The sequence below is a fragment of the Erythrolamprus reginae genome, chromosome 1 (genome assembly GCF_031021105.1).
Source record: "Erythrolamprus reginae isolate rEryReg1 chromosome 1, rEryReg1.hap1, whole genome shotgun sequence".
Taxonomy (NCBI): Eukaryota; Metazoa; Chordata; class Lepidosauria; order Squamata; family Dipsadidae; genus Erythrolamprus; species Erythrolamprus reginae.
Genome location: NC_091950.1, coordinates 140,249,596 through 140,274,025, shown reverse-complemented (window position 1 = coordinate 140,274,025; position 24,430 = coordinate 140,249,596). Strand labels below are relative to the sequence as shown.

The 24,430-nt window shown below is 37.9% G+C and overlaps 1 protein-coding gene across 1 annotated transcript in view; it reads left to right on the top strand.

Moving 5' to 3' along the window:
• CD6 (CD6 molecule) overlaps positions 1 to 24,430 on the top strand; it is a 69,692-nt gene that overhangs the window by 30,418 nt on the left and 14,844 nt on the right. The window contains exons 3-4 of the mRNA XM_070745146.1: positions 11,374 to 11,682; positions 19,605 to 19,682. Of these exons, the coding sequence (XP_070601247.1) occupies positions 11,374 to 11,682; positions 19,605 to 19,682 (387 nt within the window). The remainder of the gene's footprint in view (positions 1 to 11,373; positions 11,683 to 19,604; positions 19,683 to 24,430) is intronic.

Below are 24,430 nucleotides of genomic sequence, written 5' to 3'. Positions count from 1 at the left end.
CTGGCGTGGAGCCCTGATGCAGAGAATGTAAAAATAAGGAATGTTTCACATGTCTATAGGGTAGGGTCAAAATACTGAAGAAGCTCCATCTGTTCTCTATATTCATGTATTCATTGTGGCCAGTTTGATGTTTTGGACCGTACACTGCTACATCCCCATTATGTTCCTTCATTGTTACTTAGATCTCTATGTACCATCCAGATAAATGTTTGGGGGCATGATGACATGGTTAACTCAACTCTTTGGAGATGCACATGCCAGCAAGTAATTTCCTGATTTAAGTTGCACATTGTAAAATTCTACATTTATGAACTCTTTTGAATGATCTCTTGGGCCAGTTCCTCACTAGCGATTTATACTATTTTACCATTTCTTTTTCTTTTTTTCAGAAAAAAAAATATTGAAAATATATACATCTAAAACGGAGATGGTTGAAAGCCTTTGTTATTTCAATTATTTTGGCACTGTAAGGGATGGGTGTTGCTGCAAAATACCAATAAGGAAACGGTCTTAATCTGCTTCTTATCTTTCCCCCCCTCAAACCAGCAATTAATTTTATCCACAAGATTGCTTTTCATGGGCAGGAGAGGGAGGGGAAAAGTAGTGTAGGAAGAATGGAAAGGGTCTCACTTTTATTCTGCTTCACCAGTCACTCCGATCCACTGGGAAATAGAAAAAAAAAGTAACTGAAAAGGGCACCAGGTTGGAGTGAAGTGGAGCAATAGATATGAGTTTTAGTTTGTAATTTAATATTAAGCAATTGGGTTTTTTTATTTATTAGAATAATTAATCAGTGGTTAGAACAATTAATCAGTGGAACAATCCATGGAATAGCTTGCCTCCAGAAGGAAAGGGTGCATCTTATACTCCAAAAAACTGCAGTTGTTCAGTTAGTAACTGAGATAAGAAAAATAATAAAATAGGGCAACTCTCACATAACAATGACTCACTTAGCAACATAATTTCTGGGCTCAGTTGTAGCCATAAGTTGAGGGCTACCTGTAATATCACCATTCTCCAATGCTTATAGGCATTGAGGTAACCTTTGTGCAATACTACTATTATTATTGTTGTGAGCCGCCCCGAGTTTGTGGAGAGGGGCGGCAAATAAATCGAATAAATCTAACCTAACCTAACCTACTGGTAGTTGCTCAGCTGTTCCATAAGTCAATCACTTATGAATTATAATATATTTCAAATTATACTACCCTATGCAGGTATTTGCATATTTACCATTTTTCTTTCTTTCTTTTTTTGATATTTTTTAATTATTTTATTTGTTTGTTTTTTTCAAATATAACATAAAAAAGAAAAGACATACACAGAAACATACACATACAACATTTGGGAAATGAAAGTTTCCCCACTTTTTAGGTGCTCGATCAGAGAATTTTACTTCTTTCACATAGTATCAATTTTTCAATTCTTTTATTCGACGTGTTCCTTTGCATAAAGTTTTATTTATTTCTTTGTTGCTCTTTTCTTTAACATATCATAAAATTTTGCCCATATTTTATAATAATCCGAATCTTCTTTTCCCTCTAATCTTTTAGATAACCTGTCCATCTCCGCACAGTCCAATATTTTTTTAATTATTATATTTTCTTCCGGTGGTTTGTCTATTTTCCATTGTTGGGCATATACTATCCTGGCAGCTGTTAATATGTGTATAACTAAATATCTTACTTCTTTTTCTATTTTTTATTAAAAATACCAAATAAATATAATTCTGGTATTTTTTCAATTTCTTCTTTTACTATTTCTTTTAACCAGTTTGTTATTTTATTCCAATTTTTTTTTGCTTGTACGCATGTCCATCATTGGTAATAGAACGTGCCTCTTTCTTTTTTGCACTTCCAGTATAATGGGGAGGTTTTGGGGAACATTTTTGATAGTCTTTCTGGTGATAGGTGCCACCTGTAAAACATTTTTAATTGGTTTTCCTTGAATGCAGTCGATTTTGTCATCCGCCAATTATTAGTCCATAATTTTTCCCATTTTTCTAATTCAATTGTGTTGTTTTTTAATTATTTTCCATGTTTGGATGAGAGAATTTCTTAATATATGCTTTTTGAAGTATGTATGAGTTTTATCTCTTCCGTACCAGAGATAGGCGTGCCAGCCTAATAATAAATCGTGCTCTTCTATTGTCAATATACGTTTGTTTTCTAATGTGAGCCACTCTTTAATCCATACTAGTGATGTTGCACTAGTAGTATAATTTAAGTAGTATAATTTAAAATTTGGTAGACCCAAACCTCCTCTTTCTTTCACATCTTGCAGTGCCTTTAATTTGATTCTTGATTTTTTACCTAACCATATATACTTTAATATTACTTTATCCAATTCTTTAAAAAAAATTTAGCTGGATTTATTGGAATTGTCTAAAAGAGAAAGAGGAGCTTGGGCAGGACACTCATTTTGATCGAATTGATTCTACCTATTAATGAAAGTTGTAAATTTTGCCAATTTTTTAGGTCTACTTTAATTTGATTTATTAAACTTGTATACAGTAATTGTCTTCTTTTAATGTCGCCTTTTTAGCTGTGAGCCATATTCCTAAATATTTCACTTTTTTGACTACTTGCATGTTAATAATTTGTTCCAAATGCTTTATTTGCATTTTTACCATTTTTCAACTTCTCTACAGCATTTATTATGACCTCCCTTTCCTTAATTTATTGTTATGGCTTTTCTGTACTGAAATCATAAAGCTGTTCAGCTTCTATTCATAAGATTACTGGAAATGAAGCAGGCTTAAGAAATGCCTTTCTGAATTTTCTCTGTTTTGGCTAAGATGATAGCCTGATGCACTTTCCCAGCTGGATTTACCATGAGCCCTGATTTCTTTATCTTACCCATCTGTGTAAAGAAAACAAGTTTGAATCACTTTCATTTCTTTTTGTTTCAAGTTTTTTTATTTTGTTTTACATGTGTGTATCAATGCGCGAACTATGTGGCACCTAATACAAATAAAACTACATGTTTCCCGGAAAAAAAGATCCTGACTTATGATTTTTTTTAAACCCTGAAATAAGCGCTTGGCCTTATTGCCATGCACTCAAAATCCCGATTGGGCTTATTATCAGGGGATGTCTTATTTGGGGGAAAACAAGGTAGTAGAATTAATCATAGTTATTACATTCAACCAATTTATATATTTCTAATAATAATACACATTTATAGTCTATCATTATTTAATTATTCTATGTTTTCTCTTGTTACTGCTTTTACTTTGTTATCACAATTTATATTTCATTTCTGTAGGGGATTCTTTGAAAATTCATCATTTCTTTTGAGGAGGAACATTCTCCATTGAATCTCCCTTATAGCTGACTTTTTCCTGTCAGCGTCTACCCAATGAGAAAAGAAGAAAAAAACTACAGTTTTATCATTTTTCCTATCACTACAGTCAGAAGGGAAAAGTAGCAGAACATTTTCCAGTTCGCCGAGGAGGAGGAGGAGGGGGAAGAGGAAAAACTTCTCTTTCGCTGTTCCATTACCGAACTTATCAAAGAAAAAGCACTGCTTTACACCTTCTCCTTGGTGAACTTGTAAAAATAATATGCCCATGGATGGCAGTGATTATCACCTCATTTTCAATTCTAGTCTCTTTGTTCCTTGTTTATCCTTCTCCACTTCGGAAAAAACGTCTTATTCACTCTGCATTTTCTCTGTTTCTTTTTTCTCTTCTTTTTCTCTTACACTCCAAGTTTTAATGTCCCGTAAACAGTATTGGGCTGCAGAATGGACGGTCTGGTACACTGTCCCAATAGGAAAAATGGAGATGCACATGAATCTCCACGTCCCCAATGTGTGCCTGCGCATGCCCATATGAGATTCGGCTTCTGCACATGCGCAGGAAGTGAAATCTTGTGCAAGGATGCTCATAGTGTGTGAAATTTCACCAATTTGAGGTGTTTTTTTGCTTCTACGCATGCACAGAAGCCAGTGAAGGGCTACTAAAATGTTTACTACCACATTGTGGGCATGGCTTATACAGGATGCCTTGTATTTTCTCTCAACACATTTCAGTGCAAATTACTGAATACTCTGGGGTATAGCTCCATTTTTGCTACCCCACTGCATTCCACATTGTGGGCATGGCTTATACAGGATGCCTTGTATTTTCTCTCAACACATTTCAGTGCAAATTACTGAATACTCTGGGGTATAGCTCCATTTTTGCTACCCCACTGCATTCCCCCCCGTCCGGGCAGCAGCCCACCCCTGACAGAAGCTGAATCTCACATCGGTGTGCACATGCACACTGGACAGACACTAGCAGGTCCCCAGGAGTACACTAGTAGCACCAGCGACGGGGAGCCCTTCACTGCCCATACACCATTGTCACAGGGTTGGGTTCTGGCTTACCTCGCTGCTGGTTCACTTCCTGACATGCCAGGCAGATGCTTTGTGCAGGCACACCTACACAGTGCTAAACACCCAGCTTCTGCGCATGCGCAGAAGCAAAACCCAAGATGGTACTACCTATGGTGTTGCCAAGGGAACCATCGAGGGAGCCGGTTCAGAAGCGTGGCAAGGCTGGGTCACTGCCACTTCGGCGAGCAGGGGGAAATTTCCACTACCTGTTCTATAGAAGTGGTCCAAACTGGCAGGAACCCACCTCTTCACTATCATCTCTAGAGGCACAAGTGTTTTCAGGGGCACAGAATGAGATGTAGTGGTCTCCCAGGCATCTCCTTTGTCTGACTGCTTTCTTGTGACTGTTGATGGTCCCGGAGATATTCTGGCATCGGACCAGAATACCTCCGGGACCGCCTTCTGCCGCACGAATCCCAGCGACCGGTTAGGTTCCACAGAGTTGGCCTTCTCCGGGTCCCGTCGACTAAACAATGTCATTTGGCAGGACCCAGGAGAAGAGCCTTCTCTGTGGCGGCCCCGACCCTCTGGAACCAGCTCCCCCTGGAGATCAGAACTGCCCCCACCCTCCTTGCCTTTCGTAAAGTTCTTAAGACCCATCTCTGCCATCAGGCATGGGGGAACTGAGACATCTCCCCCGGGCCTATACAGTTTATACATGGTACGTTTGTGTGTATGCTTGCTTTTAATAATGGGGTTTTTAGTGTTTTTTAAATTATTAGATTTGTTCTTACATTGTCTTTGTTATTGTTGTGAGCCGCCCCGAGTCTACGGAGAGGGGCGGCATAGAAATCTAATAAATAATTAATAATAATAATAATAATAATAATAATAATAATAATAATAGACTCTTCAGAACAATAGTGTTGCAAAATATGATGATGTGTCGTTGATTTAGAAGTCCGCATGGCCCTGCCATTGCTTCCCAAAATCCATGTACATAGAGATCGGATGGGGACGAACTGGTTGATTTTGACTACATCCACCCCATCTGTTCCTGACTGTCAAGGAATATAAGCTGTTTTCCTGTTTGAAAAATGAACTGCTGAATGAGAAATGATGGCGGCATTTTCCAGGAATGCAACCCCTATTTTCAGTTGTGCAGTAGTGCTCGGTGTGCACCTGGGAATCTGCTGGACAAAAATAGCTAAAAATACCCCACTAGGATTCTTCCCAGGCAGAGGCGTCTACCTCAGCAGTGGTATTTGAGGTTACCTGTGCTCTATACATACTCACCTCACTGACATTTTTATCAAAGAGGCAGGAAGCTGTGTGGGTGGTAGTTTGTGTTTACCCAACCTCACCGATAAGAGGACTGGGGCTGGGTGGAGAGGGAGAGTGGTTTTTATTTCTTTTTTAGTGACCTTTCTGTGGACTCATTGGGTGGTGCTGGAGATTTCTAACACAACTTAAGCTAAAGTGGTCCTTGGAAGTTCTCATTTTGAGATAGAGGTAGTCCTTGACTTATGACCAAAATCGAACCCAAAATTTCAGTTGCTAAGTGAGACATTTGTTAAGTGAGTTTTGGCCCATTTTATGAACTTCTTTGCCACAGTTGTTAAGTGAATCACTACAGTTGTTAACTTAGTAACACAATTGATAACTGATACTGCTTTCCCCATTGACTTTGCTCCCTAGAAGGTCACGAAAGGTGATTACATGAGCCCGGGACATTGCAACCATGGTAAATATGAGTCAGTTGCCAAGGGTCTCAATTTGGAGCATGCGATCACGTGGATGTGATAATGGTTGTGTGAAAAATGGTTATAAGTCACCTTTTTTCAGTGCTGTTGTAACTTTGGGCAGTCACTAAGCAAATTGCTGTTGGTCGAGGACACCCTATATTGTGAACTGGCTAATAGTTAATCTACCTGGGAGCATTCATTTTGCCAATCCAACCGAAGTGTGCATATGTGTGATAGAAGGGCAGTGAATCATAATATACAATTTCCACATATGCCTTTTCTCCACAGTCCTTTCATACTTGGATTAGCTATTAAAAGCTTTGGTAGAAAGCAGAATTGATTGTCACTTGCTGCTTTGTGCTCAAGTCCCATCTATTATAAGGGAAAGTATTTTTTTTAAGCATTTAAACAATTGTTTACTTCTTTGGAAAGGGAGGAGGAATGCGTCTGAATATTGCTCTTAAGTGGAGCAGCAGACAAAACCCTCTCAAATCCTCAAGACATTTTGACAACAGCAACAGCACCACATTGTCATGAGAATGTCTCTCAGTTAAAATTCAGGTTGGAGAGATTTTCCGACAATTGGATTCTGCTGCTATCAGAACTTATTTTAGATGGATCACCTTGTGCGGTTAAAGCAATTGATTTCTTTGTACTTTAGATGGCTTGATTTATTTATTTATTTATTTATTACTTAGATTTGTATGCCGCCCCTCTCCGAAGACTCGGGGCGGCAATCAACACACAATGAAGTGGATGATGATATCTGAAAGAAACAATGGGCTATAGCATTTCACATTCTTCACACTTTCTTGTCTTTTAAAAAAATAATCATACTTACTAATTTTCATATCAATTCTCACATTCTTCTTTTTTACACACAAGAATACATGTATTATACTATACATATACACCCCTTATTATTTTTTTACATAATGTTGTATCACCTAAAAATGTCTGCGCTATACACAGATCCACCCCCTCAATATTTTCTAAATTCTAAACTTCCTTAATTATATCATTTATCCACCATCATCAGGCTGAAGTTTCCAAGCTTTGTGCTGTTGTAAAATGGATGTGATTTCACCAAAACGTCGCATAAACATGCAAAATATTACACAGGGCAAAACCCGAACTCAGAACAATCTACATACATATACCCGTGAAAATTTACGAAAACAAATATATATATATATATATATATATATATATATATATATATATATATATATATACGTATTAGAAATTGGAAATTAAATGTTTGAATTACAAATATAATATATGATATAAATGGTAACAGTAAGGATATTTTTTACTTACATAGTTTGAGAAATATATTATCGATTCAAAGAATTTTATGTATTACTATGTATAGTACTATCACTTTTCCAAACCCCTTGATTTTGTATCCTTTCCCCTTACCTTTTTTCTCTTCCTGTTTATACTTCCCTTCCCCCTTTTTATTAATTAATAAATAAATAAACTATTTTTGAAAAAATAAAATAATAATAATAATAGAGCAGTGTTTTTCCACCTCGGCAACTTTTAAAAACTTATTTTATTTATTTTATTTATTTATTTTGTCCAATACACAATGAAGGTTATAGAGGATATACTCGTAGTAAAATATATCAGAAAAAGAAGAGAAGACAAGATATAGGGATAAAATATATCAACTAAAGAATAGAGAAAGGATATAGGAATAGAAGAAAAGATATAGGAGAGACAATAGGACAGGGGACAGAAGGCACACTAGTGCACTTATGCACGCCCCTTACTGACCTCTTAGGAATTGGGAGAGGTCAACTATGGAAAGTCTAAGGGTAAAATGTTGGGGGTTAGGGGATGACACTATGGAGTCCAGTAATGAGTTCCATGCTTCGACAACTTGATTACCAAAGTCGTATTTTTTACAGTCAAGTTTGAAGCAGTTAATATTAAGTTTGAATCTTTTGTGTGGTCTTGTGTTGTTGTGGTTGAAGCTGAAATAGTCTTTGATAGGCAGGACATTGCAGCATATGATCTTGTGGGCAACACTTAGATCATGTTTAAGGCATCATAGTTCTAAGCTTTCTAGACCCAGGATTGTAAGTTTAGTTTCGTAGGGTATTCTGTTTCGAGTGGAGGAGTGAAGGGCTCTTCTGGTGAAATATCTTTGGACATTTTTGGGGGTGTTAATCAACTTTAAATAATTGTTTTTCTAATGGGTAGGATTTTTTTATTAGCAGGAACTTTGGTACATGATAGAGTCAACTGTTTATCATCTGATATTTACTTCATTCTGCTGTTATGTGCAGACACTGATCACCCATCTCCTCCCACTTATGACAGTAACATGTTGCTTGTATCTTTATAATTTATATTAATATTGATTGTTTCCCAATTGCTTATTTGTACCATATGACAATCATTAAGCGTTGCATCTTATGATTCTTAACAAATGTATCTTTTAAAAATGTACACTGAGAGCATAAGCACCAATGACAAATTCCTTGTGTGTCCAATCACACTTGGCCAATAAAAAATTCTATTCTATTTTGTTCTGTTCTATTGATTAATGAATATTCAACCTCTGTTGTTGCATGGGATAAATGTAGTACCATGCTGTTACTACTGGGATGAGCAGTAGAACATCGTTGCATAAATTGGACTTTCACTATCAAGTAATTGCCTGCAAATAGGAAATTAGAAAAGGAAAGTCTCAATCAATCAATCAATCAATCAATCAATCAATAAATATTTTATTTATTTACTTATTGGACTTGTATGCTGCCCCTCTCTGCAGACTTGGAGCGGCTCACAACATATTTAAAAAACCCAATATACAATAAGATATCTGAAATCCAATTAATATAAATAACTAATCTAAAACCATTCTAAAAAGACTAAAACATTAAAAACCATTCATTCAGATTCAATACACAAATATACCTTATGGATCATTCATCATGCATTGAATGGTTATAAGATAATATTAAGAGAAATAAAGATGATCTACTATCTTCTTTCGATAGGCATTTAGAGTTTACTTCCACTTGTACTTAACTGTGGCACAAATATACTCTTGCAACATGTTCTTTTTATGATAGAGCTTCCATCTTGTCCCCAGGTCATGAGTGGGGCACATGTAAAGTCTCCTTAGCAGTATTGTTACCAACATTGTGTTTTCCTCCCTTATTCCTACACCATCAAGAAGGTATGAACTACATTAGGCTATGTAAAATGTTCTATAGATGGCATATTACTGCAATAAAATGAGCTAAGTTAAACAATAAATTATCATCCAACTGCTGGAGATGTCATCAAGAACAAGGTACTTACTTCCATCTATGGTGGCAATGTAAAAAATCGCAGACCTACTGGAAAAAAATAGGAATTTGGATAGATGAAATTTTAAATTTGAAAATCGATAAAACCCCGGAATGCTTTCTTTTAGGCATTCTAAGACAAAATCTTTCTAAAAATCAAGTTCACCTAATTATTCATATAACTACAGCAGCCAGATTAGCATTCAGCAATGGTGGAAAAACGAAGATATACCCCAAGATGACTTAATAGTAGGGAAAATCAAATATTGTGCAGAAATGACTAAGTTAACTATGGCAGTTAGAAACAATACTGAGTCCTCATTTAACAACTGTTGGGATCCTTTCTACTGTTGGTTAGAAAAAAAAGAACAACTTGCCTAACAAATGACAAGAACTGTATATATTCAAACAGACACAAATCTGGTATTAAATCTTTCCTTCTTTCTCAATAGATGTATGAGACATTGATATGTACTCTAAAACTGGACTGGCTTTCTTAAAACCTCTTTATCTTGATTTATTCAATGCTTTCTTTTACTTATCTATAATTTCAAATATTAAATATAAGGAAATGAGCTGCTGAAAACATATCTAGTTCATAATCTCAATACAGATCTACCGTACACCCGCCCACTCTTTTCTTCCCTCTACTCTTCTCTTTCCCTTTCTTTCCTTTCTTTCTTTCTTTCTTTCTGTATGTTTGTACGTCTACCGACTTTTTTTGTTTATTTGTCTTGGTCTAATGTCAAAGTATATTGTTTAGACTACAATCCGACATGATTATTGTTTTCTGTAATTCGAAATGTTTTTATTGTCAATCGCAATTATATGTATTCATTGTATATTTGTAAATAATTTTTTTTTTTTTTTAAGTAATCGAGTTGTCGAAGCGTGGAACTCATTACCGGACTCCGTAGTATCATCCCCTAACTCCCAACACTTTACCCTTAGACTATCCACGGTTGACCTCTCCAAATTCCTAAGAGATCAGTAAGGGGAGTGCATAAGCGCACTAGAGTGCCTTCCGTCCCCTGTCCTATAGTCTCTCCTATATCTCCTATATCTTCTCTTCTATCCTGTCTACTATTCTCTCATAGATACATTTTATTCCTATATTTTCTCTTCTATTCTTTCTCTAATACATCTCACTCGAGTATATCCTCTATAACCTTCATTGTGTATTATTGTGTATTGGACAAAATAAATAAATAAATAAATGTGCCCTACTGCCTTAGTGGTAAGGCAAATGACTGACAGTGACATGAAACAAAAGTAGTACAGGCAGGACAGAGATCAATAACAGGGGCAGCAAATGTCATCCCTTTGTTGTTCTCCACTCTTGCCAGGATTGATAGCTTCAAATAGTAGTAAGGGGGGAAAAAAACCACAGACTCATAAATAAATTTTCTGTTCTTAGGCATTCATCCATTTATTTCAGAAATCCTCAAAATATTACACGTGTCACACCAGTTTGAGATGGATCCAGGTGGAAGTTTCATCATGACGTTTTCATGTATTTATTTTTTCTTTTTTTTCAATATATTTTATTAATTTTCTTAAAATAGACAAAACTGACAAACACACATTTAAACATAAAAGTGGGGTTGTATCTTCCCCGCTTATTCTAGAAGTAAAATTTCAATACAGAAAAAAGAATACATTCAAAAATACTTAAAATCAGCTTATTACTTTAAATGAAAAGAAGAAATTTGTTTTACCTTATATAGTAAATCTTCATACATTAACTAATTCTAATGTAACTCTTAAATCATATCCCTACTAATACAATTGTCTTATTAAAATAAGACGTTTTCATGTATTTCTAACTATCCCACAGCTCTTCCGTCCTTCCCTGTCTCCAAAAATCTGTCAAAGGAAAAAAATCAGAATAGCTGCACTAGGTGTTTTTTGATTGACGCTGTTAAGACTGTTACATTGCAATTCAAGTTGCACGACTTCTAATTGTCTTTTTAATATCTCAACTTCTTATCTTGCAGAAATTCAAATATTACGTCTGATGGATGGAGGAAGCAACTGTTCAGGCAGAGTCGAGTTGAAAGCTATGGGTATCTGGGGCACAGCATGTGGTGACAACTGGGACCTGGCTAATGCTGAAGTTGTGTGTCGACAACTTGGTTGTGGTTCAGCCTCTCGGTCTCTCAATAGTTTGCATTTCCAAAATGAGACAGGACGCATCCAAATGATTGAAGTGAAATGCTTGGGGAACAAATTGCATCTATGGGACTGTCTGTCCAAGAGCAGCCATGGTTGTGAATACAAGGAAATTGCCGGTGTGATTTGTTCAGGTTTGTGAATGGAACTTAACTAAATTTCCTTTGTTTGTGTTCATGTTTAATTAATGTTCATTGGGGTTCAGGCTTAAATATGGGATCCAGATAGCACAGATTGCTTATGTTGGTGACCTATGGCAAGACAGGATAGAAGTGTAACCTTCTCCACCATTTGCGCAACATCCAAGACTATAGGTCATAATATCCTTTTGAATTGCCTATGGAGGGTGTTCTGTCGGGCTCTCTGGTAGACTCCTCCCAAAAATTCACAGGTACAAATTTAAGACACACACGTTTGTAAATTCAAAACAATGTTCTTTATAATGAAAATTCACTTAAACTAAGCCCTCTTTTGGTATAGCAAAGAGCACTCATCTCCATACAAACTGGTAATTTGTACAAGTCCCTTATCAGTTCTGTGATACTTAGCTTGCAGCTGTGAGGCAATTCACAGTCCTTCTTTCACAAAGTGAAACACACTTTGCTCTGGTTTAGTTTCAAAGCGGGGGAAAATCAGCACACAAAAAGTCAAAGTCAGTAAGGCAGGCACGAAACACAACAATCAGATAATCCTCCACAATGGCCAAACCCACAGGCTGCTATTTATAGCAGCCTCACTAATTACCACAGCCCCATCCAACCACAGGTGGCCTCATTTTCTTGGATAATAATTTCTCAGTTGTTGTTGCCTATGCATCGCTCTCCGCATGTGTGGCTGTATCATTAACTCTTATTCTGAATCCAAGGAGGAGCTAGATAATTGATCTCCTTCTGAGTTGTCTGCCACACTCTCCTCCTCCCTGTCACTCATGTCTTCTTGGTCAGAGGAGCCTTCATCATCAGATTCCACCAGGGGGGAAAAACAGGCCTGCAGCATGTGGATGTCTCCCCCACATCCACAGTCCTTGGGGCAGGAGCTGGGCCAGAGCTAACCACAACAGGGGGGATAAGTGGTGGAGGGCACTGTTGTTCTACATGGATTCTTTTCTCCCCTGAGCAGTTGTTTCATTACTTGCACTAATGCCATGGTTCTCAACCAATTCTTCACCACAGAACCCTTTAAATACCTTTTGTGGCCAAAGACCATGGCCAAGATCACAAAGACTCAACTCAAGATTTAAATCATAATACAGTACTGTATTTCTTCAAGCCTTTGTAGCCCCTAGAGGTCTGCAGACCACAGGTTGAGAACCACTTCACTCATGAATGGATGAAAGTGAAGAGTAGAGGCTTTGTATTGTCGGTCCAAAGGGCTCTACCCTCATATCCAAATTATTTAACAACTACATGAAAGTGATAGGGAAGACCATTCTTTGGCATTGAGTGAAGCATCATCAATATCTCCATCCTGAGATAAACAGGGGATACTGAGAAGGGCCTGCCCCAGTGGCTGGAGGCTTTTAGTGTCTGGATGGCATGAAAATTCCAAACAGAGACAGATAAGATTCTTTGTTATGTCAATCAGAAGATAAATATTGATATCAATTCCCCACTGAAGCTTCTTCAGAAAAGATGTAGAACTACTAATAGGAGAAGATGAGAGTATGGTATCATTCAATGTTACAGCACTCTCTACATCCTTAGACCAAGAACTAGCAAAAAAAAATATTTGGCAGTTGTATTACACAATATATCCAATCTAACCAAATATACTAAGATTGAAAACCCAGAATCATGGATCTCATCAACTTTTGCCTAGCTATTTCCAATTTGATAGACAACTACAGTAATAAGTTAAAGGATCACCCTCGGGCTCCCACTCTCAGGATGCCTAGCAGAGGCAGTAATGCAGAGTTCAGAAATGATGGCATTCCCACACATACCACCCAAAGTATGGCTCTAGTATGCAGATGACACCTTTGTTGTAATAAAAAAAGAAATAATTAGAGAAGACACATGAAACAATCAGCATGGTCTTCAAAGGATTAATTTCACAAGGGAACAAGAAAACAACACTTTCCCTTCCTGGATGTCCTCATCAACACAGGAAATGGCAGCAAATTAAAAACAGATCTCTATCAAAAATTCACCCACGGTAACCAGGTGCTTCACTATCAAAGTAACAACTCACCCTCCTGCATAAGAACTTTATTCAGATGAACATAAACTCAGTGGAGCAATCCAGATTGCCAGAAAAAGGAAACAGACCATCAATACAACATCTACCAACAAAATTGATACACATACAACTTTATCAAAAGGTGTCTGATCACTCTTTGCAACATAGTTAACACAAGCTATAAAAATGGTAACACTGTCACGTCAAAAATATCTCAGAAACAACCAATAGACATACAGCTTACTATAGCACACTAAGTAAAGACTCCAAAATATCTCAAGTAAACCAAAAGACCCTCTAGCCCAAACATAAAAAACCAGGAGTTATTTGTAACATAGAGTTAAAGGACAAACAAACACTAAATATGGCAGGCAGGCAGAAGGTTGTCCATGAACACCAACTAGCAGTCAGAAGATTGTTTAAATTATTTAAATTAGATTTGTAGCTATTTCAGTTAAAAGTTAGAGTAAGATTTGTGCCAGGTTGGATATGAATTATTACAAAAGGTTTTTGTGAATTTGTTTTATTTATTGGGGGAAAACAGTAGATTGTCCAATGAAGAAAAACCCTCATTTTCTGAAATAGGCTGGATATATTTTATTATCTGGAAGTTTCCGCTAATGCTTAGGGAATATCTTCTGTTTCCTTTGTAATGCTTTTAATCTTGCTTTCTAAAGCAATAATAGATGCAGTTGATCTGTCCTCTGCTTAATTTAATACTTTAGATTTTAAATTAGCTTTTATATTGCAGGTTTTATTTTTTAATTTTATAAACTAGCATGAACGAATTCAGTGGCCATATATTTTTTCTAAATAAATACATATCTAGGCTATCATGTCTTCTTTCAGTATACAGATTAAAATATGTTGGTCTTTGGACCATTACTTGTAAAATTTGGTTTCCAGATTCTTCAAATCCTTCTTTAAATGTAATGTTAAAACTGGATTTGGTAATCTCTCTGCAGCCTGACCAGTGCAGAAGAGAAGTAAATAATTACTTCTTAAGACCTGTGTTTCTACCAACACAGCCAAATGCATTACCATTTTAAGCGGCAATATTTCACCACAAATCTTTGTCTAGAGCAAAAGATGGCACACTCTCTCCTCAGAATAAAATTGCTTCTGAAACCACAACTGCCTTATCTTATTAACATAACTTTAAACCTGTTTCTCTCCATTGAGACCAGTCCAGTCTCCAGACACAGGTCAAGAATTTTATTGCACCACCCACACATTCTGAAGTAAGACTGAGTATCATCTGCATATTGATGATATCTCTGAGGTAAGTTAGGACAGAAAAAAAAGACTCCACGAATGACTGAAACTAGACTTTATTGAGATAGGTTGTAGCAACAGAATCTTGAAACCCTGACTGGGTTTTCCTGTCCCTCCCTTTTATACTAGTGAATTGGTGAGTAGTCAGTCTCGGTTTCTTTCTCATACTTTCTCTGCTTCTCAGGCAACATGCTGTTGCAACCATCATCTCAGCTTAGTTTCTCCAAGATTATCTCTATACCTTACTCTAAATTCTTAAACAACTTTTTTGTGGTTTTATGTTACATAAGATAGGAGAGAGCCTGTGGCATCTCATTACTGGCCCATCACAAGGTAAACCAAGGCATGAAAGTAACACCACAAAAGGACTGGAACTATACTTTATTAAGACAGGCTACAGTAACAAAATCTTGAGAGGCTGGCTGTGTTTTTTCTCCCCTTCCCCTTATACTCTAGTACAGTGTTTCCCAACCTTGGCAACTTGAAAATATTTGGACTTCAACTCCCAGAATTCCCCAGCCAGCAAATGCTGGCTGGGGAATTCTGGGAGTTGAAGTCCAGATATCTTCAAGTTGCCAAGGTTGGGAAACACTGCTCTAGTGAAGGGGTAGCTAACCTTTTCAGCACTGAGTGCCAAAAAGGGAGTGTGCGGGCACAGCACCGAATATCAAAAAGGAAAAACGCGCTCATCTGGGCCACGATCAAAAAGAGGAGTTGCCCAAGGGGCATGTGTGCCACGAAAAATTAACTTCTGGTTTCCGGTGTGTGCATGCGTGCCAGCCAGGAAGTCTTCCAGTTACTGCCACACACACACACACACCAATCAGCTGGCTGTGGTGCATGCCCACAGTGGAAAAATAAAGGGACTAGCTCTTCTTGTTTCTGGCACTGCCACACCCACAAAGGCCAGCTGATCATTCTGTGTGCATGTACACCAGAGACCCAGAAGAGGAACGTCCGACACCATCCATGTCAGGCAAAATGGCTCCATGTGCCACTTCAGCCACACATGCCATAGGTTCGTTATCACAGCTCTAGTGAATCAGGGAAGTAGTAAGCCTCTGCTAAATACTCTCTCCCTTCCCAGGATGTAAAGAATGCTTCTTTCTTTTTTTGTTTATGTGATGGTTTCTGAATATTTGCTTCCCTTCCAGGTCTCTTAATGCATTAGAAGAGCTCTACAGCTTATCTAGTTCCCACCCCCACCTCAACACAGAGGAATATTTATTTATTTATTTATTTATTCATTCATTCATTCATTCCATTCATTCATTCATTCATTCATTTATTAGATTTGTATGCCACTCCTCTCCAAAGACTCGGAGCAGCTCACAACAATAAAACAGTACAAATCCAATTGATTAAAACAGTTTAAAAATCCTTAATATAAAAAGCAATCATATACTATGGACAATGGTATTAAAGGCAGTACAGGGTCACTCTTCCCCTTTTAAAACCTCATCATCAGTAACCTGCAAGAGTGACAATGCGGGTTCAGTTCCCAACTTTCCATGTTCGGGTTTCAACCCTGACTGAAAGGGATCAGGTTCAACTTGAGCCTCTAGGAAAATTAAATTCTTTTTTACATTTATTGTATCCTAGCTGGCCTTAGGGTTGGGATAGTTTACTATTCAGGTTGTAGAACTCTATGTTTCTCTCTTGAATTTCATCTGGATAGCTTTGGGCCCAGGGTTCCATCTGTCGGAATTGTTTTGAATTCTGTCTTTGATCCTGCCTTTTGTACCGTTAGTCACTTAGTTCTGTGTCATATTCATATTTGATAAATGTCCCCAGGTTGCTTTATTTCAAGTCCAAATATAGCACAAAACCTAAGACAGATCTTTGGCATTCTACTTGCATTGATACAAGCTGATATTTATTGAGCGATTCAAGCTAAGGCATGTATTGAGCATTCGGGGATAATGGAGATTCATACAACTATCTCTCTTGCTAACAGGAATATTGTCCATCCTCCACTTAAGGTGTTTTTTCACATAATACCTGCATTGTTCTACGTATTGGCTTTGTATCCCTGTGGCATCATTCCAGTTCAGTAGCTGAGCTGATTAACGCTGAGTACAGGAGTGGGTTATAACTTACCTCACCACCGGTTCACTTCCTCCCATGCAGGTGTGTGCATACTTTGTATATGTGTGCATGTGCAGTACCAAAAATCCCCCTCCAAAAAAGCTAAAAATAAAATGGTAGGGCATGCACAATGCAGGAAATCTGGCTTTTGCATATGCACAAAAGAAAACAAATCAGTAAAAAAAAAATCCACCCCCCCCCAAAAAAAACCCCAAACATTTTTTAAAAAGATGAAAGCATCCACGGACTGGTACCAACCAAACCGGCTCTGTGACATCATGGTTTGCTATCGATTCTATAGAACCAATGCGAACTGGGAGGAACCCACCTCTGGCTGTGTATTAGCATTAGTGTTCAGTATTTGAAATTTGAATGTCTTGGAAAGGGAGGAGCCCAGCCAGGAATCTGGTTTGCTTTTGAGCCACATTGCTGCTCTGCAGGGCTTATGGAGTAACCTTTCCTTGCTTACAGAGCTCCTTCCTCACCCCGCTACTTGGCACTTATGCTACAGCCATGCTAGCGGGTCTGTCAAGAGGACAGGTGGCTTGACAGTTCTTAAGTCCTCAGAGGAGCTGCCATGGTTTTTTGGCAGACAGTCAGACAAATGAAATGTGAAGTAATAGAGCTAGAGGAGTACAGGTAAATAATTTTCTTTTTTTTCCCCCAGTACAAATTTTTATTTTTCTCCAACATAGAATAAAAACAATACATAAGTACAAACACAAAAAACATGCTTATAATAAAACATATATAAAAAAATTATTTTTCTGTTAATCATTCATTGGAGGCTCTTGTCTTTCCTCCCTTAAAAAACATTCTATAAAACTTATACAACATTATCAAATCAAAAACCTCTAAATAACGATCTATTTTTCCAATCTTACACTAAAAAATTGCATTACATCAGTATAAACAATATTAAACTCTCTTTTATGTAAATTTTAATTCAAACTTTCATTTCTCCATTAAACTAATTAATCCAATATCAACTTTTCATATAATTACTAGAGGTTCTATATATATCTAAAACAGAAAGAAAACTTCTCATAAGTATATCACATAAACTATACTGGAAAAATTTATATATTTAAATTCTTATCAATAACTAAATTTGTGTCATATCATTATATAGAGTTACCACCAATTCTTATCTTTGCCATCTGGCTAACATTATTTTAATTCTAATTATCATAATTTTCTTTGCCTATAATATGAAGTGGGGCGGAGGGTTTTGGGTTTTTTTTGCAAGACCTGTGAGTATCCATGCACATTCTTGTTCTTTGTTTCCACACTTCAAGTTAGCAGAATTAAACACATAGGGAAACAGAGGACGCGTGGCTGTGCCTTTAAAACTGAAAAGAAAAGAAATGAAAAAGAGAAGAGAAGAACACAAAAGCAGGGAAGATTAATAGAAGTAGATAGATAGATAGATAGATAGATAGATAGATAGATAGATAGATAGATAGATAGATAGATAGATAGATAGATAGATAGATAGATACTGGCAAATGGCAAGGATTACTGTAAATTAAAAGGCAGAGGCATCAATGCCATCTCTTCTGCCTGCTTGCTTATCAGTTCTGTATGAAGATAATGATTATATATTTTTTTGCTACAATATATAACTCATACCATGAAGTTGTTTGGTTTTTCTGGAAAGGACACTTAACTATGCATAGTCTTAACTATGCCAAAGGTAACCAAAGTAGTTTTTTTGGAAAATGAGAAACCTGCTATGATATTAGCTATTGCGCTCCGTAGGAGGTTTCAGCCGGCTTTGATTGGAAAGGTTGTTTTGCTCCAAATCTCTGATGTGCTTCATTCCTTTATTGATTCTGATCTATTGAACCATACAACAATGTTCATGGTGCAAAGCCCATATATGTGCTGTAATTTCTGAGCCGCTGAGCCTCTATGGACTGGGGTTAAGGTTTGCTTTCCCCAGGAGAATTCTGTTTCTTCTTGATGCACGCAATTATCTTAGAGTCTTAGACTATACAGTCTGGGCAAGCTTAATCTCGACTTATCTGTATTTGTCTAAATTTGAAACTGGTTGGTGAAGATGATGGAACTTGTAGAGACTGCCAAATTAACTTCTTTAATCAGGGAAAGTAAACTCTGTCTACATTTATGATTGACTAGAAACCCCTTAGAGACTTTTTGAATAAAATCAGGGGGGGGGATCACTTATGATTTGTGGTTCAGTGACTAAAAAACAAATATGAATAATAGAAAAGAGTGAACTTTCTTTTATAATCAGGGAGTAAGACATAACTTTATAATTTGTACTTATGTTTGCTGCAAGAGAAATCAGAAAATCCTGCTGCCTATTTCTTTCTTTTTGCATTTTGACTTTGTTCCTTTCTTTTTCTCTTGTGTGCCTTTACCTGTTATTAGTTTGTGTTAATTTTTATGCTCACTGAAAAAAAATTCAATAAAAATCTGTCACTGATTGACTTCTCAGGTGTTAATTGATTTTGGTTTTTTAGCTTTTTGTCTCCTTTTATAATTTCAGGCTCAGTGGGTATCCAGACTCCTACAGATACAACAGAAAGAGAAACTGTAACTTCAACCTCCCACCTACCCAGTCTCAGTAAGTAAAATCTTTTTAAAGTACAGTACTTCAATTCTACCCTGTGCAATTGCTTAAACAAAGTCGTTGTAGATTGTCCACTTACTAAGAGCTTACTACTTGCTAATTCATTTTCAGCAGTGATTTTTTCTCTCTTTCTCAACTATATCATTTTTAAAAGATTTTTTTTTATTTTTTAAGACACACTCACAAAACATACAAACAATATAGTTTCTCTGAACAGAGTATCGCTCTAGTCAAAATTTTTATGCAGCTTACAACATCCCCATACACTATTTTTAAAAAAATATTTCCCATTTCTGCCATAATATTTTTCAACTGTATCTTTTGGCTTAGTCCCAATTCATCTTAGTGGTATAAACAGCCAGAAGCTAAATTCCAATCAGATTGACATTTGGCAGTAGACTGAATTGGTACTTCATAAAAGTACTGCATTATAATGATCCCTAGAATAATAAAGGCATGTGAACAACTCCCTGAATCAATAGTCAGGTAGTCCTTGAGTTTCATCAGTGCTTTTTAAGACCATTTAAAGTTACAATAGCCTGAAAAAAATGACTTATGACCATCTGTCACACAACCATTGCAGCATGATCATGTGATGAACATTAGGTGCCTTAGCAACTGTTCATCTTTGTGAAGGTTGCAGTATCTTCAGGTTATGTGATCTGCTATGACAATCTTCTGATAAGCAAAGTTAATGTGTGAGTCCAGATTCTCTTAATAGCTATACCAGGCGTTGGTTGCCACTCCTGCTGCTACCAGTATGCTATGCGCAAAGTTTTGCATCTCAGGAAGCAAAATCTTGTGAGGGGGCACACAAGTGTGTGAGATTTTGGTGGTTTTTTTGCTTCTACACATGCACAGAAGCAAAAAAACACCAAAATCTCACGCGTACAGACATCTCCTCACAAGAGGAGAAAAAAGGAAAGGGGAAAAGAGAAGAACTTCAAAGTTGGGGAAAGTTAAATGTGTTGGCCACCCATCTTACTCAGGGTATCTCTGGGTAGCTTACAATCATATATCTTATTGTATAGTTCATATATTAATCTGAAGGCAGCAGCTGAATATCTGGCTAAAGATATTTAGCGATATGTTAATGCAATAAGTGAATAAGGAGAAATTCTTCAACCTATTAATGTTACTTTTTCTACCAAATACCGTAGTTTTTATTAATCCATGTCCAAACAAGCACAATGTAAGATAAAATTAAAAAATGAACAATTTTTGAGGAACAACAATGAACTTACAGTGTGGGATGTATGTTGCCCAACAGTCTAGTAGGAGAATCTGACCTTTTGATCTTGTATTATCCTCCCATATAGGGTTTCAGTGGTAATAGACACCTTTCTAAACCAAGATAAACTGAGAAACGAGTAGGATAAACAACTTGTGTCTCTTCGGCTGCTGTGGTTTGGCTTGTCTGTTTCCAGCTGTTGAAAGTGTTTTCAGCATAGTTTGCAGGCAAAGCATATGATGGCCCATGCATGGGAACATATAAATGCCACAGTTTAGCATACTTGCATCAGATATCAGAATGCAGAGGTGTCATATGTGCATGTGATTTCATTGTGTGCCTACCATGTTGGTCTCATCATGGCTTTCTTTGGGTGCTGCAGGGGAAAACACTTGCATTGCTCAATTGTGAAATTGTCTGGTCTTATTCATGGGTTCTTTCAGGGGATCCTGATAAAATCAATCTTACTTAATAATCCTCTGGTTTTTTCTGTAGTATTCCATATTATTTTTCAGATATAAGCAGGGGTGGGCTACTGCCTGGATGGGGGGAAACGTAGTGGGGTAGCGAAAATGGAGCTCCACCCCAGATCACCCAATTTGCACAGAAAGATGTTGAAAGAAAATGCATAAGCCACGGCCACAGTGTGGTAGTAAAAATTTTGGTAGCCCTTCACTGGATATAAGTTATTGCTACTTCTTGACTAGACTTCTCTCGAAGCATCCTTTACCTAATCCCATACTTAGTCTATGTCCTCAAGGTGACATTGGTACTTACAGACCAAGTTTGTGTGCTTGGTTGGGTATGTTATACTAAAAACAGTGCCACAACATTTTATGGGCATCTTCTTTGACACTGTACTAGAGATTCCTTCTGGATTTTCTGTTCCCTGGATTCTCATTTCTCTGTTAAAGAAATTGTTTTCAATTTTCTTTTTAAATAAAGGAAATACAGTGATACCTTGTCTTACAAACTTAATTGGTTCTGGGATGAGGTTCTTAAGGTGAAAAGTTTGTAAGACGAAACAATGTTTCCTATAGGAATCAATGGAAAAGCGATTAATGCATGCAAGCCCAAAATTCACCCCTTTTGCCAGCCGAAGCACCCGTTTTTGTGTTGCTGGGATTCCCCTAAGGCTCCCCTCCATGGGAAACCCCACCTCCGGACTTCTGTGTTTTTGTGATGCTGCAGGGGAATCCCAGCAGGGGAATCCCAGCATCGCAAAAATGAGCACTTCGCTGGCAACGGAAGTCCAGGGGTGGGGTTTCCCAGTGAAGGGAGCATCAGTGAAATCTCAGCATCACAAAAGCACCGAAGTCCTCAAAACCCCACCTCCAGACCTCTGTATTTTTGCGATGCTGCGATTTCACTGAGGCGCCCCTCACTGGGAAACCCCACCTCCGGACTTCCGTGTTTTTATGATGCTGCAGGGGAATCCCAGCAGGGCAAAAATGGGTGGTTCGCTGGCAACAGAAGTCCGGAGGCGGGGCATCCCAGCAGCGGCGGTGGGTTTGTAAGGTGAAAATAGTTTGTAAGAAGACGCAAAAAAATCTTAAACCCCGGGTTTGTATCTCGAAAAGTTTGTATGACGAGGCGTTTGTAAGATGAGGTATCACTGTATTTGTAGACATTCTCATGAGTGAAGAGTCCTACACTAACTTTATATATGAGGTGAAAGAGAGTAATAATTGTATTAAATGGTAATAGAAAATAAAGTAAAAGAGATCTGGTTTGGTCTAGTGCAGTGATGGTGAACCTATGGCATGCGTGCTTTCAAGTGGCCCGTGGAGCCATATTGGAGGGCATGCAAGGCATTGCTCTATGTAAGCTCCAGTGTCATGTGTGTACTAACCAGCTGATTTTCAGCCTTGGGGAAGGCCGTTTTGCCCTCCGGAGGCTTCAGAGAACCTTCCCTGAAGCCCCGGAGTGTGAAAAATGGCCCTACAAGAAAACTGGAAGTTTGGAAAAATGGACTTCCAGTTTGCTCATTGTGTTGTTTTTTTCACTCCAGAGGCTTTGGAAGCTTCCTTAAGCCCTGGAGTGTGAAAAATAGCACAATGGGCAAACTGGAAATGCATTTTTTCAAACTTCCAGTTTGCCCGTTGGGCCGTTTATTCACCATCCCAGGCTTCAATGAGGCCTGTACATATGAGCAGGGGCAGGGAGGGTTGTGCACATGTGCAGAGATTTGCACCAAACCTCCCCCCTCCCCCCCACACGCAGGTAGTCCTCAATTTACAGTAGTTATTATTATTATTATTTATTATTTATTGGATCTGTATGCCGCCCCTCTCCGCAGACTCGGGGCGGCTAACAACAGTGATAAAAAACAACATGTAACAATCCAATTTAATAAAACAACTAAAAACCCTTATTATAAAAACCAAACATACACACAAACATACCATACATAACTTGTAATGGCCTAGGGGAAGGAATATCCTAACTCCCCCATGCCTGGCGACAAAGGTGGGTCTTGAGTAATTTGCGAAAGACAAGGAGGGTGGGGGCCATTCTAATCTCTGGGGGGGAGTTGATTCAAGAGGGCCGGGGCCGCCACAGAGAAGGCTCTTCCCCTGGGGCCCGCCAAACGACATTGTTTGGTTGACGGGACCCGGAGAAGGCCAACTCTGTGGGACCTTATTGGCCGCTGGGATTCGTGCTGTAGAAGGCGGTTCCAGATGTATTCTGGCCCAATGCCATGTAGAGCTTTAAAGGTCATTACCAACACTTTGAATTGTGACCGGAAACCGATCGCAGCCAGTGCAGGCCGCGGAATGTTGCAGAAACGTGGGCGAATCTAGGAAGCCCCACGATGGCTCTCGCGGCTGCATTCTGCACGATCTGAAGTTCTTTTACTGATGGTTTGAAGTAGGAATGGCACTGAAAAAAATGATTTATGATCATTAAGAGCACTTTGGGCTGTTGCAGGATCTCCGTGGTCATGTGATTTACAACCTTCTGACAGGCAAAGTCAATGGGGAAGGTACATTCATTTAACAAGCAGCTTACTAACTTATCAAATGCAGTGATCCACTTAACAACTGTGGCAAGAAAAGTCATAAAATGGGACAAAACTCACTTAACAAATTTTTCACTTGGCAACATAAATTCTTGGCTCAGTTGTGGCCATGAGTCCAGGACTACCTGTACACTGGTTAAAAAAGCAGGGATTTCCCCCCCCCCCTCTCCTTTTCTCATTTCTATCAACTTTTCCATTTGCAGTTTTTACAACTCCTGAAGACCCCAAAGCAACATCACCAGATCGGAACCTGCGGATAACCTGCATCATTCTGGGTTTTCTCCTTTTTCTGAGCATTGTGATTATTATTATCCTTCTGCTGAAAAGACAGAATAAAAATGGTATATTTTTTGTAGTGGGGATCATAAGTGCTGGGGGAGTGACAGAAGCGGCTTAGAAGAAATATTTTGTTTATTCATTCATTCATTGGTCATGTTTATATATAGCTGTACATCTCACAAAATATAATCCTGGACATCTTATATTTTT